The sequence below is a fragment of the Xenopus laevis genome, chromosome 4S, assembly GCF_017654675.1.
Source record: "Xenopus laevis strain J_2021 chromosome 4S, Xenopus_laevis_v10.1, whole genome shotgun sequence".
Lineage (NCBI taxonomy): Eukaryota > Metazoa > Chordata > Amphibia > Anura > Pipidae > Xenopus > Xenopus laevis.
Genome location: NC_054378.1, coordinates 60,967,481 through 60,985,324, shown reverse-complemented (window position 1 = coordinate 60,985,324; position 17,844 = coordinate 60,967,481). Strand labels below are relative to the sequence as shown.

Sequence of the window (17,844 nt, the reverse complement as noted above, 5' to 3'; positions counted from 1 at the left end):
ACCTTAGGCGAGGATACATGGCTTATTTGGCAGCTTAGAAGGGCCATGTCATATGTAGATTCTACTGTGGGCAGATATTCTTGATAATTGTTGCTGGGCAGTGACTGTGAGTTAGGATGTGCGCCCTCGATGACATTACTGGTTATGTCATGAGAAGACTTATTATTATAGACTAAGAATAGCAGTAGTCGGAGTGAGTGTGTCTGATTACATTTTGCTGCTGTGGCTGCAGACTTGGTTCAGCGAGGTTGATATTTCCTGGTTTGTATCTTCAGTCTCTTTGACTGCTTGTTGCCAAGTGTACAAACCAGGGACAAATGCTGTCATTAACAGAACTTTTTCTTTGTCAATACCTGAATACAGGAGTCACCTAAACACATGTTGCTATCAGGGACAGTGTTAGCCTTAACCCCTTTAAGTTCCAAGCTGCTTCTTCTTTATTTTGCTGGGAGAACACACATTAGGTTTAAGGTTTTGTATGTCATGCATGTTACATTAATTGTAATTTAAAGTTGCAGTTCACATAAAATAATTACATAATTATGTTAGTAGCAATGTATGGATCAGTATACCATTATTTATTTACATTATTCACTACTGAGTGATAATGCCCATCACGTCTTTCAATGTTTTCCTGTGTGATGTTATATCCAGGCCTTTTGACTCATTCTGCATGCCATGGGGATGACTCAGCCTTAAAACGTCAAAACTACAAAAGCAGCTGAAAAAAACAAGTATGAACACTCACTTAAAATGGGTGTGTATATGTTCGCATATATAAATCAGCAATTAACGTGATGTTGCCCATGTACTATAAGATTTGCTTGTATGTAAGGGTGCAGACAATATCTATATATTGACCCAGCCAGCTCAGCTGCCCAGTTCCAGAACTGGTCCTACACCTGGACCATCACCTCTCCCTGCCCCAGCCATCCCCTCTTCCTGATTGGTCATAGGCAGAAAAGGAGGTAAAAATGTATGGTGGGGGGGGGGGTTGTGCGGGGCCTTAAAGTCAGTCCTAGTAGGCCTCAGACGTCCCTGTCTGACTCGGCATATATGTAGTATAAATCATGAGATTGTTAGACTTCATTTGCTCTACTAACTTTAGCCTGATTTCAGCTTCACTATGCTGTTGGATGTGTCGGTCATAGCTATATAGTGAGCCTTTTAATCACATCTGACCAGTAACCATGTGCAATTCAAGGTGATCCAGTTCTCACTAAAGCCTTTTCTGTAACTAGTAGGTTCAGTCGCCACTGTGGGGTAAGCACACGTCAGTCAGCCTGTCTCCCCACTCAGGACAAAAGCAGTGTTCACATACCTGTACCTATCCAAATCTCATCAATAGACCCTGGTGGGCCCCATGGGTGGTCAAGTCGGGGTGTAGTTTAATATCCTTTTACTTCATGAACCTGATTAGACCTGTGAGTTATCTTTGGTAATCTAGAACATCTTAAATTTACCTGTTTGCCCTTTTTAGCTCAAGAAATAACCAAAACCATAGGCTTAAGTGGGCTCAAGCCCTATTTACTGAAATAATGTCGGACAAAGGACAGGCTATACTGGGAAAAAAAGAACTCTCAAAATTAATCTGGTTAGAAATACTATATTTTATATATTGAGCTTACTGCAGCAGCCGGAAGTTTGTTATTGCAGTAATGATCCAGGCTTGTAGTTGTGTACAGGGGGTCACTATGGATGCACACATGCAAAAAGCTAAGCTTAGGTGTCATCTCATCTCAGAAAATAAGGTTTGTATGCAATAGAAACTGATGCTACGTGGCTGATTATTACATTTTTATGCAAATTGCACAGGTTTCTGAACAGCCATGTAATTAGAATGTGAATTATTTATCCTATATACACATTCTGTTATGAGTTGGCCCCTAAGCTCAGTAACAAACAGCAGCACAGAGCAGTGAATTAGCAGAAAAGAAGATGGGGAGCTACTGGGGCTTCTTGGACTCGCAGGTCTTCTCTGCTAAAGGGCTGTGGTTACCTTGCACTGGTAATGAATCTCAAAACATAATATGCAGCATTTCTAGCATAATTCTTTGTTATGCTTTGGTTCTCCTTTAAACTCTGTGGAAAGGACTTATTTTTGTTGTTTGGTAGTTCTTTGAGAGGGAGTATAGCACTTTTTTAATGACATGTAACAATAAAAGGGTTCTTGTTAGTGTTTGTCCTCAAAACGTCAACTGGAACAAGGTGAAGCAAAGCACACTCTGGTATCTTTCATAGAGAACGCCTGGTGCACAGTGAAGAGAGTACGGCAACCCCCAATGTATAATTGAAGTAGAAATACGCTGGCACTCAAGGCAAGTGAAATGCAGGGTTACCCCTTGCTGTCTGTTTTTGTGCGAACGTGCAACGTTTCAGGGCGAACCCATTTATCAACCATGATAAAGGGGTTCGCCCTGAAACGTTGCACGTTTGCACAACAATAAACAGCAAGGGTTAACCCTGCATTTCACTTGCCTTGAGTGCCAGAGTATTTCTACTTCAATCCTCAAAACATCACTCATCCTTTATTTGTGGAACTGAAATGTTGTTCCAGAAAAGGGCAGAGGTTTGTTGTAAAGAGGAGGTGGCAGATGTCAGCGCAGAAGTATGTAGATCAGCTGGTGAAGAAAATGCTTTGTGTGACGTGGGCCTAATCCCAGACACAAGTGAAGTGGGACCAATTCTAGGCTTTCTAGGGTATTTTATTGATTTATAGCTGCACATTGGGTCCTTAATAATAGCTTAAGGCAACTAAACCCCTACTAGAAGAATAAGCAGAAAGTGGCAAACCACTATGACAATACAATGGGCAAAAACAGACAAATAGGGGCAATTCCTTTATAATGCTTCATTTACTGTTTCTTCTATTACCCTTTTCTTTCTCTGGTTGCTCTAGCATTTGACAAACTGATTCATAAACATCTTTTGTCAAGCAAAAGATCTTATTTTATAGGACACCTAAAATAAAAGAAACCATAAGGGCAGCAGACCAAATATATGAGATTATTTATTACTGAAGAGAATAAAGACAAATATGAATAGCCACAAACAACCCAAAAATTGTATCCTCATAGATGGTGCTTATTGATGTCCTCATTTACACATAGAGCTTATGATGCTTCTTGTATCACATTACTCATGATATTATGTGCTATAAGTAATAATTTAAAGTGTCACATACTATGCAATGAACAGGATATAAACCTGTCTGGCTACATCTATCCTGTTTAATTAGGAAGAAAATTAGGATGTTATGAAAGAAAGTACTTGATTTCACAGTGACTGTATACATTTAAACATCAAAAAATATACCCTTAACATAAATAACACATTTGCCAATGCTAGTCAGGTGTAAAATGCGTGGATAATTAATGTATTCACTTTTATTTCAGGAATGCATATGATGGTTTAAAAAAATAAAAAAGTTGCCAACCTTTGGTAATAATTTCCAGGAGTAATTTGTTACAGGACCTTTGCACCATACTAGCATTGCTTAAAAGGTGAGCAGCAACTGCCACACCTAGCTTATATGACATGCCTAATAGTCATGATTATATCATTACAGTTAGTTTTAAGCACCACGTAACTATAGGTTATAGAATGCAGAGACAATTCTAGTCATTGAAATTCCCTGGTCTGTTTTTAAAGCAAAGGTACAGTGTGTTTCCAGGGGCAGAAATTCCCATGGAGGGAGAATCAAACAAAGCACTGCTTTTGGGAACATATTTTTAAGTGTTAAAATTTGTCATTTTCTGTTTTATCAGAATGGGTATTTAGCATTACCATGAATTAAATGAGGACAAAGGAAGAAATTATTGTGTCAATAGTTATGGAATTAATTTCAAGTGCTTAATAGGAAACCGCTGGTTTCAGTGTTTTAACAATCGTTGAAGCTGTAGGGTGGTGAACATGCAGTTGTCAGTGTATATAATGAGGATTTGGTTACAGAGGATGAACTGTAGATATAACATTCTGACTTGTGTCTAAGGTTATGGTTTTAAATAGAAGTGTGCAGATTGGACTTAAAACATTGCAGCAAACACAAGCAGTGTGAATTAAATGACGAGAGGGTCCTGCACTTCTAACAATCCACACACATCTCAATTACACAGTTGTACAGTTTGTTTAAATAAGTAGTGATAAATCAAGAGGCGGTTGATATTTACAGCAGTGGGTGTGGCCTGATGATGGTATACTATATGCCATAAAGCACAGGTGCATTAGGAAAAACCTGTTTTTCTGTATTGTTTTAGAGAGCCCGTATTGCTAGTTAGTTTCCTTGACTGGCTTCATTATTAAGTGACGTCTTTAGTATTACTGTGTGACTCATAGTTTGTCTATTGTAGCTTTACGTCACTTACTCCAGGAAAAAAAAATATAGTTTACATAGTTTGCTACTATGTTGATGGATTTAATTGCAGGTGTAGCAGCAGAACGTGTAATGAAGGCATCTGTTCTGTGGATAGGTACAATTTACCTATACTGGCATTGTAATTCAGCTCATTTCCACCACACTGTATGTTTGGGAAGACTGCAGTCTTGCTTACGTGCCCAGGTGCTTGTAGTTCTATCCCATATTTGCAATAGAGCCTACAGGCCACAGAGACAGAATGGAATAACAGTGTTGTTTAAACAAATTATCCCCCCACCCCTCCTTTTGTGGGCACGTCTTGTTGATTTAAGGTGAGTTCTTTGTGGTAATGATATTTGTCTTTAGCACTCATAATCATAAATGAAACTTTATATCTTCATACATCCCATTTGTCCCGTTTTCTGCGAGACCGTTACGATTTTGACAGCTCAGCCTACAGTCCCGGGTTTCTTATTGAAATTTTCCGACTTTCTATTTGATCTCCTACACTGACTTGAGAAAAAAAATAGATACAATATACAAATATTAACCGATTCATGAGATATAAAAGGCCCTGCTTATTGCAGTTTACAAAAGCTTTGATTTTAGTCTCTAAAGAGCAGCCCCCTTGCCTGAACATAGGAAGATGATGCAATGCTAAATCTTTTAGTATCAACACTAAATATGAAATACATCTCCCAGCTTGGAGACCCGGGGGTCTCTCTCTCTCTCTCTCTCTCTCTCTCTCTCTTGGAATCCTAATTTGAATATTAAGGGTGGGGAGGGAAATCTTGTGATTTTTTGTCACAAAACAAGAAAGTAAACATTTTTTCCCATCCCTAAATTGCACATGCAAATTAGGTTCGGTATTTGGCAGAATCATTCCCAAAGTATTCGGGGGTTCAGCCGGATCCAAAATAGTGGATTTGTTGCATCCCTAGTGGGAACTAAATACCTATAGTACACAATATATTATTCACCCAAGGGGCCCCTGCAAGTGTTGTGCTATGTTTGTTTGTTTTTATGGGATAGGGTAATTTAACCTTAGTGGAGTGTACATAACATTTGTTTCTAAAATAATTTTTGTAATTTTGTCATACATGGTTAATCATTATTAATCATTAATAATTATGCTGCGATACTCGGGACCTACTGGAAAATAGTCTTTATTTGGTGGGGCTGGCAAATAAATGTTTTTCCTTTCAAGATCTTTGCTAGCGGTAACAATTTGGTTTGTATGTATCAGCTTCAGTCTATATGAGGAAATGGCTTATAATTGCTTTCCTTTTTGGTATTGTTTTTTCTTTAACTGGAACCAGGATAAAATAAAAGCAAAAAATAATCTATCTCAATACATGGGGACTTATTGCTACCAGAAAGTAGATGCATTTGTGTTTCTTCCCGAAAGCATCCACTTTCTGGTAACAATTTGATCTATAATATCCAGGGAATATGTACATTATGGCGCTATTGTCTCATGTAATTCTGATTTAACTTTTATTAACTATAATTCATATGGATTTACTGTGAGTAAAAAGTATAATTTTTTCATTATACCACCTTGCCTTGACATTTTGCAGTCCAAAGTGTGCAGAGTTCATGATCTATAGAACAACTTAACTAACTCACAGATGAGTGGATTGTTATTCTTTAACCTGCATGCCCTTTGTACTGAGCCACTGTCTAGGAGAAGAATTTTGTGAATGACAGTCTGAAGAGCTGGAATCTAATCCAAAAGTGCACATGTTGAATTTCCCAGTTTCATTCTGAACTTCTTAACTCACTTTAATTCATAATATTCAAATCCAAGCAAATTGTACCATACCAAACTCATATATTTACTAACACAAACCAGCTTTCTGCATATTAGAAAACATTTTGTAAGAAAAATTATATAGACCTCTGTGTTCCCCCCAACACTGGGGGTAAGAAGTGGTAGGCAAAAGAAAATCTGCTTCCTCCAGCCAGGTTCAAACTGGGCCATCGGGATACTGGAAAAATAACCATGGCTCTTGTGAGTACTGCCGTCCCAGGCCTGCTCACTGCCAGGAACTTTGGCCACTTCACTCTCTCATCCCTGATTGTGGATGCAAGTTAGACTGAGTCCTGGAGTGGAGTGTGGTGAGGTTCAGGAGTGGAGAAGTTCACAACTGGGGTGGTGGGGCCTGAGGTGGCAACCCCATTGGGCCCAGACAACACAGTTTGACACTGCCCCAACCGTGCCTGCTGAAAAAGAGTTTTTGATAGAAGCCAGCAGGACTGCGTATTTATGTTTTATGTGTGCTTCTTGTACTTAAGCTGCAGGGAAAGCTGTAGAAAATCTCAAGATGATATAACAATACTGCTATAATAAATGCTTCTACATTAGGTCTGTGGCACATGCAGATGTTGAGGGCTGCATTTTATTTGAACATCCTTTCATTTTGTACACCCACACTAGTATGTGGTCATTATTGAAGATTGTATTGCACTATTTTCTTTTTTCCTTTCTTTGTTGTTTTATTCCCTTTTAGCCTATCTGTTGACTAACTGACATTTTTTAGAATTGTTGTTGGTTTCCTCCTTGCCTTCTGTTCTGGTGGGCATAGAGTACTGTTTTGAAAAATATGGTACTATAGGTGGGGTGGGTGTCAAAAACCCAAAGAGCCACCACTTGGATTCCTACCACACATGTAGAAGTGTTGTGAAATATTTCAGCTTAGGTTACAAGCAAATTTTTGCCGTTTGTTTCTGCATCTGTGCCTGGACTTTACTATCACCAGCCATTTTCAATTGGCCATGCACCAGTGCTTCTAGGTCACACTTAGGGGATTATTTATTGCATGTCGAATTTGTGTGAATTTTTTTTACTCTAATAAATTTGAATGTACTCACAACTCGAATGGGATATTTATGAAAAAACTTGAATGTCTAATATTCAACCAAATAGTTCCCATCCAAAAATTCAAATCGAATTCTAAACGAGTTTTCCTCCGGAAAAAACTTGAATGTTAGGAAGGCAATTAACATATTCAAAATGATTCAATGGACCTCTGCCATTGACTTGTAAATGAACTCAGCAGGTTTTATTATAATATTCGAATTTAGGTGTGCTAAATCTCACATTCAAATTTACATTCGAATTGGTGCTTTTAAATTCGAATTTGTTAGTTTTGACACAAAAAAAAAATTAGGAAATGTGAATTTACCATTCAAACCTTAATAAATCTGCCCCTTAAATTTGGCAAATTTTTTTAATAATAAGGATGCTTAACGCTAAAGCTGAATTTTATGCAACCGCTAGCTTATTCATCATGAAAGTTTACTATTAATTACGCCATAAAATGAGAATACACAGAAATATCCCTTGGTGCTCCGGTTTCCTGGATATATGGCATGATATCACCACACATAGGGTAAAAGCATGACTAGAAACTTCATGGCATTGAAAGTTTATTCCCCTAAGGCAAATAGCACCCTGGGTCTTTTGACTGTTGCTGCCCCCTGGCAATGTATGGCAGCTGTCAAAATGCGCAACATTTATGGCAGTGTATGTGTATGGCAGCTGACAAAATATGTTTTGGTGCTATATAAATACTTGTTAATAATAATTATAATAATAATAATGCTCTATTGGATGACATATTTTGGTTCTAAAGTCTGCCTGTCACTTTTCTGTGGTCAGACTCGTGCTTTATATTCTGGTCACCCAGGATTGTTTCATTCTAAAAGTACCAGATACAAGTTTAGTAACATTACTGATTGGTTCCTAGGACAGCAATCATGTTAACCTCGGCCCTTTCCAAGAGTTTTTATTAGTTGCCAGAGATGAACAGTGTCAGAATTCTGAACTCATTGCACTACTCTGCAATATTTTATTTTTTCATACATTTTTCCTCCTGACAACACATCTGTAGGTACTAGGCTCAAAATATGTTACATTTTTGGTGGTTTGTCTTTTATGCAATCTTTTATTGAATGTTTTAATATGTGCCATGGCAAAGTAGTCAGATAGATAAACGGCTCATATATTCACTATGAAATGATGAGCAGGAGGTAGGGGTGACACAGATAAAGTCAACAGGACCCAAAATGACTGATGAATGCAAAACTGAAAAGCAGCACTGCTAGAAATTGTCTGTAGTCTTTCTAAATGTCTGTATTTTGATTATTGTTTTTCTTTATGTAGATCCTGTTTTGCACTTTGAACACCCACAAAATTGATATGGATAAACTCCTGGGTGGACAGATTGGGCTTGAAGATTTCATCTTTGCTCATGTAAAAGGAACAAAAAAGGAAGTGGAAGTTTTAAAATCAGAAGATGCCTTAGGACTTACCATTACAGACAATGGAGCAGGAGTTGCTTTCATTAAGGTACACAGGTTTCCTGAATTGGGGACTTCTTCTACTGTTAAGTGTTATTTGATGTTTCAGTCCCATGTATATCCACACACTGTTCTTTTTACAAAATGTATTGGCTCTGATTTAGTAAAATGTGAAGTTACTGTATTCATGCACTTGAAATGATGCCGAAGCACATTATTTACCGGAGTAAAAGTTTAATAAGAAAATGACCATCTTGTGTCATCTACTGAAGTGCATGTCTGAAATCTGTAACAAATCTTCTATCACCATATTTAGCATGGAAAGCTTTGGCAGATGCACTTATGTCAGCATAAGTGGAGCATTGCAACAGCTTTATACTGTTTATAAGTGTTATTTATTATTATGATGGTTATTTACTTGCATTGGTGGTGGCCAGGGGATCCAGTCATCATCATTTATCTATTCAATAGTACTTTAAAAAGTACTTAAAATGAGAAATGAAAGGGGAGGATTTGAGGGTCCTTCTTCTAAAAGCTTACAATTTAAAGATTAAGAGGGATATGTAATAAAAGTCACAAAGAGAAAAACAATTCACATAAATAAGAATAAAAAGTTGAATTTTGCAGTTGTAATATTCTTCCTTAGACTATTATAGGTGGTGTAATCTTTTGGTGCAAATATAACAACTTTATAGGTTTTATTATATATAATGCGCACTGGAGCAAACTATAAAATTTGCAATTTTGCTTTCTTCCACTGTTGGAGGTGGTCGCTAAACAGTTTCCAGGTTTGCAAAAGCTATATTAAATTTGCGCAAAGGAAAATTTGTTCGGACAAAGGCATACATTTTTGCATTGCACATATGCAGAAAATGTAAAGTTTGGTGATACCTTTTATTGGCTAACTGGAGTTAACCAATAAAAGGTATCACCAAACTTTACATTTTCTGCACGGTACAACATCTTAATGCATTGCACATAGTAATTCCTTTACTGACTTTTATTGCATTCTGACAGTGACTGGAAAAGTAATGGACCTGAAAGTATATTATGCAGGTAAGTTGCAAATAACAAAAATCTCCTGGTGGAGAATTTTCAAATGCATGAAGTGCTCAATATGAGAATTCAGAAACACATACACTGTGTGTTAGTATGATAACACTAATAATGAAGGGATTGTGATCCCTCACAACCTCTTTAGTGCTGCAGGAAGGAGGAGCTGTACACAGAGTGCCTTTGCTCCACCTAGAGAGGATGCTCGACTGCTTCCTGGATCCTTGTGTGAAAGAGAGGCTTGGCAGAGGGAACGCTTTGTGGTTCGGTGACATTGTGATGCACCATGAATTTTCTGTTATAGTTCCCCACAGAATATACTTTCAAGCCCATGTGTTTGTCCCACGTTTGGTGGGAGCTGCATTCAAATAATTATGCTATGAATACAGCGCTGATTTTTCTGCCTTTTTGTTGGAAAAGTAATACACAGTTACATAGTTAAATCGGAATTAAACAATTTGTTACTTCACAAGAATATGTCACTCACCACAGAAAAACTCACTCGCTTTCTATACATTCCTATGTGTATTTTAAAGGCATATTTATCGAATAGTGAACTCCATTTATAAATACAATTCTAGGAATCAATAGAAAGTGAGTGAGTTTTTCTGTGGTGGTAACTTCACGTTTTGATAAATTTGCCCCTATGTGTGTACAGTAAGTCTTGGCTTGTGTTATTCGCTTGTGTAAAGGCACAATAAACATTAAAAAGTAAATAATTTCCCATTGTGTAATGGATAAGGGAAGAGTATTTAATTTTATTTCTTTGAAACAGAAACATTATAATTGAATATCAGGGCTGGGCCAGAGCGGCTGTGCACCCCAGGCAACCTGGCCGGCCGCCTCACCCCCTCCACCACGCATGCATGTATATGAGCGCACACACTTGCGAGCAGAGAGCAGGACGCTTTAGACCGGACTTGGGTAGGCAGGAGTTCAGGTATGTACCGGGCGCCCCCCAAACTTTGCGCCCTAGGCACATGTCTACTCTGCCTACCCCTAGTTCCGGCTCTGTTGAATATCCCTACTGCAACATACTATATAGGTACTCTTTAATTTCTATAGCCCTTAAAACTTCTCTGCAGAGAATGGTTTCTCTGAAAGAAAAGCACATAGTTGACTTCCTAGTACTTGTTATTGGAAACTCATCTTTCCAACGACCTTGTATATTTCTTATTAGTTATTAATGAGCAATTGTTCTGAAACAATCTGTTCATTGGTGTAAACATGTAAAGCTTGTAACTACATAGCCAACACAGTGGATAACTGAGGATCCCAGTAGCTTATGCCAGTGTTTAACTATTATATTATTAATCTACTCATGCTGGCAGGACTCCTGGTATCTGCTTAGGTTTATGATTTTCTGTCTGTATATAACATTATAATAACACATCAATAAGCCATGAAAGCTTGGCTTTTGTTAGATTTAGATTAAATGGGATACGTTTCAGACCTTCTTTTAGGGAGTATAGGAATTAATTCTATAGGAATTAAGTTTATCAAATATTATGCTGTCTTTTATGAGTATTATACTGTTCATGTTAAACTAAGAATCTTAAGAAATGCTCTTGTTTTATCTCAGTGACGGTAAAAGGCTAATAGCTAAGAGTTTATTTGACCTTTAAATGCAGCTGCACTTGTAACTGTGTCCAAGGAATTAAGAAATAATTTGTATTCTACTGAGCAATATTCATTCAAATTTCTGTCTCACCTCTTATCAAGTGATAGCATTGCTACTGAGCCTTACCTTTCCAGTAAAAATCATCACTCGATACAGTTATCTTATACAGCCTCTATTCTTTTACATGCTATTATCTAGCTATACCTGTGTTTGTATCTGTTACAGTTCAGATGCCTTATAATATAAACATGTGTCAATATTTTGCTTTGTAGCGCATTAAAGAAGAGAGCACGATTGACAAAGTTAAAGTAATAAATGTTGGAGATCATATAGAAGCCATCAATGGAAAGAATATTGTTGGATCACGCCATTATGAAGTTGCCAAGATGTTAAAAGAATTAGAAAAGGGACAGCCATTTACGTTAAAGTTGATAGAACCTTTGAAAGCTTTTGGTAAGTAGAGGTATCGGCTATTTATAATGTGTATGTAATTAAAGGCAATAAGTTTGCCCAGGAGTAGATGAACGGTAAATACGTGCGGGGTTGCATGATCTACCTGTGTTCTGTGTGCTGTGCTATCCCTTTTTCTTAACTTACACTTAAAGGAACAGTAATATCTAAAATGTAAAGTGTTTTAAAGGAACGACAATATAATTTACTTTTGCCCTGCACTGGTAAAGCTACTTCAGAAACACTACTATAGTTTATATAAACAAGCTGTTGTGTAGCCATGGGGGCAGTCATTCAAGCACAGCATACACAGTAGATAATAAATAGGTTCTGAAGAATCCCATTGTACACTACATAACTTATCTGTTATCTGCTGTGTATCCTGTGCCTTTTCTCCTTTTTTCAGCTTTGAATTGCTGTCCTCGTGGCTACACAGCAGCCTGTTTATATAAACAGTAGTAGAGTTTCTGAAGCAAATACACCAGTTGTACAAGAACAGAGCAACAGTACATTATATTTAAATTACTTTGATATACTTTCAGTTTTTGGTGTTAAGGTTCCTTTAACTTACTTGCTGGAAGTAAGCAGGAATCAAAGTATCAAGTCTTCTCTAATGTCCCTCACATGGCAATGAACAATTGAACATTTTCTTGTGGGCATGCTGGCATACTGTGGAGTGTCTAATGTTGCCTTGACCCAGCACGGCTTTTTGCTGCCAAGGGATTTAGAAGGGAGATGAAAGATTGCTGTGCACTAAGTAACAGTTCCCTTTTTATTCGTTTTTCTGACTCTGATACTGCCTGTATTTGCTGCCAGGAAATCTGAAAAATAATACATGTTGTTTATTAACTCATGAGTGTTTGAGAAGGCCTGTAATCCTCTTAATTTTCCATCATGAAGAGTTTTTAGCTGCAACTCTCCTGCCTACATATTTGCTGATGTTGGAAGCAATTTGTTAAGCAGAGAAAACAGTAAGCTGATCCTAAGAGAAAGATGAGAAGGAAAATGGATAGAGAAGATACTGAAAAGTGTGTTCTGGAGGTCTGGGGAAGGAGTCAGGTTCTCAAAGGTGGGGGAGGAACAAAGGAAGATCAGAGTTCAAGCAGACAGCTATAACAAAGTGAAGGTCTAATAATATATCACATGCAATAGGGTCAAAGAAGAAGGGTTTGATGTATAAAAATAACATTTGACCTCATGGTTAAATTACCTGTTTGTTTACATCCTTTGTGTCCCAGGGTGCTATGTCACATCAGTTGTAGTAGCCCAAAGACAAGGAGCAAAGTGCCAAAAATTGCCATATGATCATAATGTAAAAGTGCTTGCCCTATGTACTTTTTGCCAAAGACATGGGTCAAAATGTCTGATATAGCCTATCTTTGCTTTCATTGCCAAATATGTTCTGAAAACAAGTAACATTAAATTTCATATTTCATTAAAGCATTTGATTGGAGGCATAAAAATGGTAGTCCATTTGGTCTCCCATATTCATCTCATATCAAGTTACCTTATTAGGTTTCTTTGTGTGCAAGTTTTTCCTCTAGATGGTGCTGCTACATTTAAAAAAAAAATATGTTTATTCGTTGAAAACTCCAGTATGTCCAGTATGCAATTTCAGGTCCTACCGTCTTACATTCTGTATTCATTCTTTGGCAAAATTATCTGATTTAATCAAATACATTTTACATAAAAGATCAGCATAACATTGGGCTAATGTTGAATAGCTGCACTACTCGATTCTGAAAAAATAAATGGCATTTTCCCGTGTCAATTGAGCAAACAAGTGATTTGCTATGTTAATGTATATGTAGGTTAAGCTTTAAAGTTTCAATGGTAAATAAGCATATAATAAACATTTTACCCAGGAGCACCATTCCATACCAGATAGGCTCTGAGACTGCAGTTTCAGGGCAGTATTAGGGCATTTTATACAAGAATTTAGACATTCATCTCCTTTATCTCCATAGCTTATTTTACACAAGTATTTTATTTGAAAAAAGAGAGATATAAAAGTACCCCAAGCGGGTGCAGATTTAGCAAGCAGAGCACTGGCCTAGAGTATCAGGTAAGTTATAAGTAGGTGATTTCCTCCAGTTTTTCTTCCTTTTTTGCCCATTTTACAAAGGGGCCCCATGTAATACCAGCCTTCACAATCATCACACCACCACTTTCCTCATGCTTACACAGAATCATTAGTGATTCTTAATCATGTGGCTTATGTATCAACACAGAACACCACACTAGTCTATAAAAAAATAGAAACTTAGCATGGTGGACTGTGTAAAAATGTAGCAGTGTTGGCATGGTAAATTAACCCTGCATAAATTCCAGAATGGCTCTTTCTCCTATAAAGCCGTTCATGAATTATTCAAGGAAGGGAATACACAGTGCAGTAGACCCAATCCTTGCAATATTATTCACTGCTCTGCAATTACATATATATCTATATATCAGATCAATAAAATACTATTCAGTGTTCACTTCATCTTGGCCTTGTAATTAATGAATCTCCATTAGTTATTTTTGCATTGATGACAGATCTAACAGTATGGCAAGGCTACATACCATGTATTTATTTTTTAAAAAACTATTTTAAATGAAGGGAAAGTTTCTGTTAAATGGATTCATATAATTTGTGCTAACAACTGTAGATTTTACAATTTGTGGCAGACGACAGATTAAAGGAACATTAACACCAAAAAAAATTGTGGGCTTTAAATGACAATTTTTTACTGGGATGGGTAAATTGGTTAACTACTCTCAACAACCTACAATTAGGACAAGGAACCAGAGAGTTGCCATATGAAAGTGTAATCAGTTTATATCATTCCATGAGATGAGTAGGTGGCAGCCAGCAAATCTTGAACAGTGAAATAATTTTATAAACTTAATCTACCACTTATAAAAATGTAGTATTGTTATTGTTGTTATTACTACATATTTATAAGGTGACAACATATTTTGCAGCGCTGTACAAGAACTGTTTCTTGTAAACCAGTGGATTAGAAAGGGCAATTTTTCTTTTTAAATATGTTTTCCTAAGTTGTAACTAAGAAAGGAAATTAATTTCTTAATAGAAGACTATTGTATTCGGTAAATGTAATATCCGTAAAAAACGAAAGCCTAAATGCAGGTTATTATTCAATATGTGGTTTGTCTGCGGTTAAACCATGTTACATTCATGTTCATTAGTAAAATGTATTAGTTGGTGCATTTAGGTCAAAAGCTTTTTCCCATATGCTACTTATTAACTCTCTTGGGTAATTATGTGTCATTTTCTCTTTTTTTTCATTTTGTAGCTTCATATGTTGATTCCTGAGTTTTTGTTCCCTGTCCTGTAAAGCCCTTCAAATGGCTGAAAGTATAGCTCTTAACTGCTCCCAACGGCCCAGCCTATTCTTTCATTTCTCAGAAATAACTTTTTGATATCCTGGCAATGTCCAAGAAGCCAGTCACTTTCTTTAATGGTCACAAAAACTGAGATACACATTCAGAACAGTTTGTTGTATTTTTGGATTATAAAGGATATCTGTAAAAAGAATACTTTTTTGTGATATTGTTTGGTCTACATGTTTGGCTTTTAATAATCATACTAAAAAATGCATGGATAGTCATGTAATGCCCAGGCAGTATAGGTTTTGCAGGAAATTCCCTTAAGTACATACAGTATGTTATTGTGTGCTTCTGAGTGGCTGTGGGCTCTGCTTTGCTTGCTGAACAGAGAAATCCAAAGTGTATTGATTGTATGGGCAAGTCTTTTCTGGTCTGGACTTTTCTTTGCAAAAAAATAGCATTGACAAAATACTTTGTAATTGCACCCCCTGCTGGGAAATATTGAGAATGACACACCAGAATAAATATTGCCTGAAAACTGATATCTGTGTTGTTACCTAAAATATGTTCTATCTCCATTCTCCTATCTACAGTATATGTACTGGTAACAGTCAGAGGAAGATCTATGGCAAATGGCCATATGTAACTTTACTTTTAACAGTATTTGTATGTTTTTTGTATAGGCCTGAAGAATATTTTGATGCTTTTAAAATACGTTAATAGTAATTTTTATAACCATAGTGAATCTCTCTTGAAAAAGCAGATTAAGGAATTACAGAGAAAATGTTATTTTAGTAATACATAAAAGGATAAAACTATGTGAACAACACATTTTGCAAATGACTTTTAAGTTCTACCCCAAGATTGCTTACATGTGCAAAACTCTTTTTTAAATAGGGAAAGAGCGATTTATTGTGCTATACCTTTTTATCATCATTGCCTATTACACCAATTGAATATCCAAAGAATATCCACTTCTGTCTGTGTTTGACATGACTGTACTGATGCTTGTTGTAAGTTACGAAGTTGTGCCTAAACTGTACTTTTCCATGTACACCTCTAGGCCAGCCTCTCCTCCGCTTCCCTTCTGGTGTCCACTGAAGAGCAATGTTGGTGGTTGAGTCTGTATTACACCTTAGAACATGCCCAATCCACCTTAATCATGTTTTTTAAATTCAAAATTCGACCCTTGATAAATCTGCCCCTCTATAAATCTGTTTAAAATCTGTGGCCAGATGATGCACAGAATCCTTTCCAGACCTGTGCGATGTATATGCATAGCTGTAAATAAAGCTAATCAGGGCCGGAACTAGGGGTAGGCAGAGTAGGCACGTGACTAGGGCACAAGGCGGGGGGTTCCAGGCACGTACCTCCTGTCGCCTACCCCAAGTCCGGTTCCCGACTGTCTGGTTGTTATTGTGTCTTTTTTCTGCGCATGCGCGAAAACTCAATTTCGCGCGTGCGCGAGCGCAGGTTCACACATGCGCACGCAAGCGTAGATTCGCGCATGCTCAGATTCGCGTAGGCGCCGTTACTGCCCGGCTTGCCTAGGGCCACTGGCCAGCGTGGCCCGCCTCTGCAGCTAATGCCCTACATACAGGGACTAGGTTATTATTCAGATGTTTACAAAGCTAGGAGAGGCTACAAAGAGGCCAAATTAAATGCTGCAAGAGCTGCATTGGCTGTTTTTTCATAGATCGAACTGAGAATGCAGAAAGATTCCCTGCAGTTTGACCTTTTTTCTAATTTATCAACACTTTGCTGACTGTCAGGATGTTGTGTTAGAGAGCTGATATTTCTCAAAGGAGATGAATGAGTCAGTTTGTCTGAATGTGTTTGACTGAGCAGTTGGGACATTCATATTGAATGGGGTGTTTATAGTAGTATATCCCCAACAATTATCCCTGAAGCTATGCATGGATTTATGATACGATAACAAATCATTAAATAAAATTAACAGTAGCTTTTTAATAAGCAGTGAACATCTTTTCCATTCTATAAATTTAACTGATTGTTGGGAATGAAGTCCACTTTTTTTTGTAAAGACTGCTATACGTATGAATGTGCTGAACCAGAAATATCCAAAGCAGTTCACAGGCGTGTGTGATGAAGTGTATAGAAAGAAAGCATTCAGTTGTGATTAACAATAGAAAAAGACAGTTACACTTTATAACACAAAACAACAATCCCTACTGCAGCATACAAACATGCAACTACTGTTCTCCTTTGTAAGAAAAAAAAATTGCTGCTTGGTTGTTCCATGAGACTATTTACTAAGCTGCTGTGGCTAGAAATGTTATAAGGGTATATTGTGCAGTTCAGAAAAACCCCAAATATAAGGCAGATTTATTAAAGTGTGACTGTACAACTCACCACAGAAAATGTTACTTTCTATTCATTCCTATGGGATTTTTCAAAGCATAAATAACTTGGGTCTGATACTGCTCAGACACACCTCCCCACAAGGTGGGATCCAGGAAGAGCCTTGAGCATGTGTTCTCCCTTTTAAACTTTTGAACACCTACTGGGCAAACATTGAACTACAGTGGACCCAGGAAAACAGTAAACCTCACTGTTAGTGGCTGAGTAATGGAGTATGAGTAAGGACCTGTGCTTCCTGCATGAATACAGCTCTACCTGCATTTAGCAATGCTGTATTCATCAGAGGTGGACAGTGGGAGGCACAAAGCCACCCCCTATCCTTCCTCTTCACACCCCTACTTTGTGC

At 37.4% G+C, this 17,844-nt stretch overlaps 1 protein-coding gene across 1 annotated transcript in view; it reads left to right on the top strand.

The window, feature by feature from the left end:
• The window catches only part of gipc2.S (GIPC PDZ domain containing family member 2 S homeolog), a gene marked incomplete at its 5' end in the record, with an annotated part of 43,125 nt that overhangs the window by 10,308 nt on the left and 14,973 nt on the right, over positions 1-17,844 (top strand). The window contains 2 exon segments of the mRNA NM_001088817.1: positions 8,523-8,708; positions 11,606-11,786. Of these exon segments, the coding sequence (NP_001082286.1) occupies positions 8,523-8,708; positions 11,606-11,786 (367 nt within the window).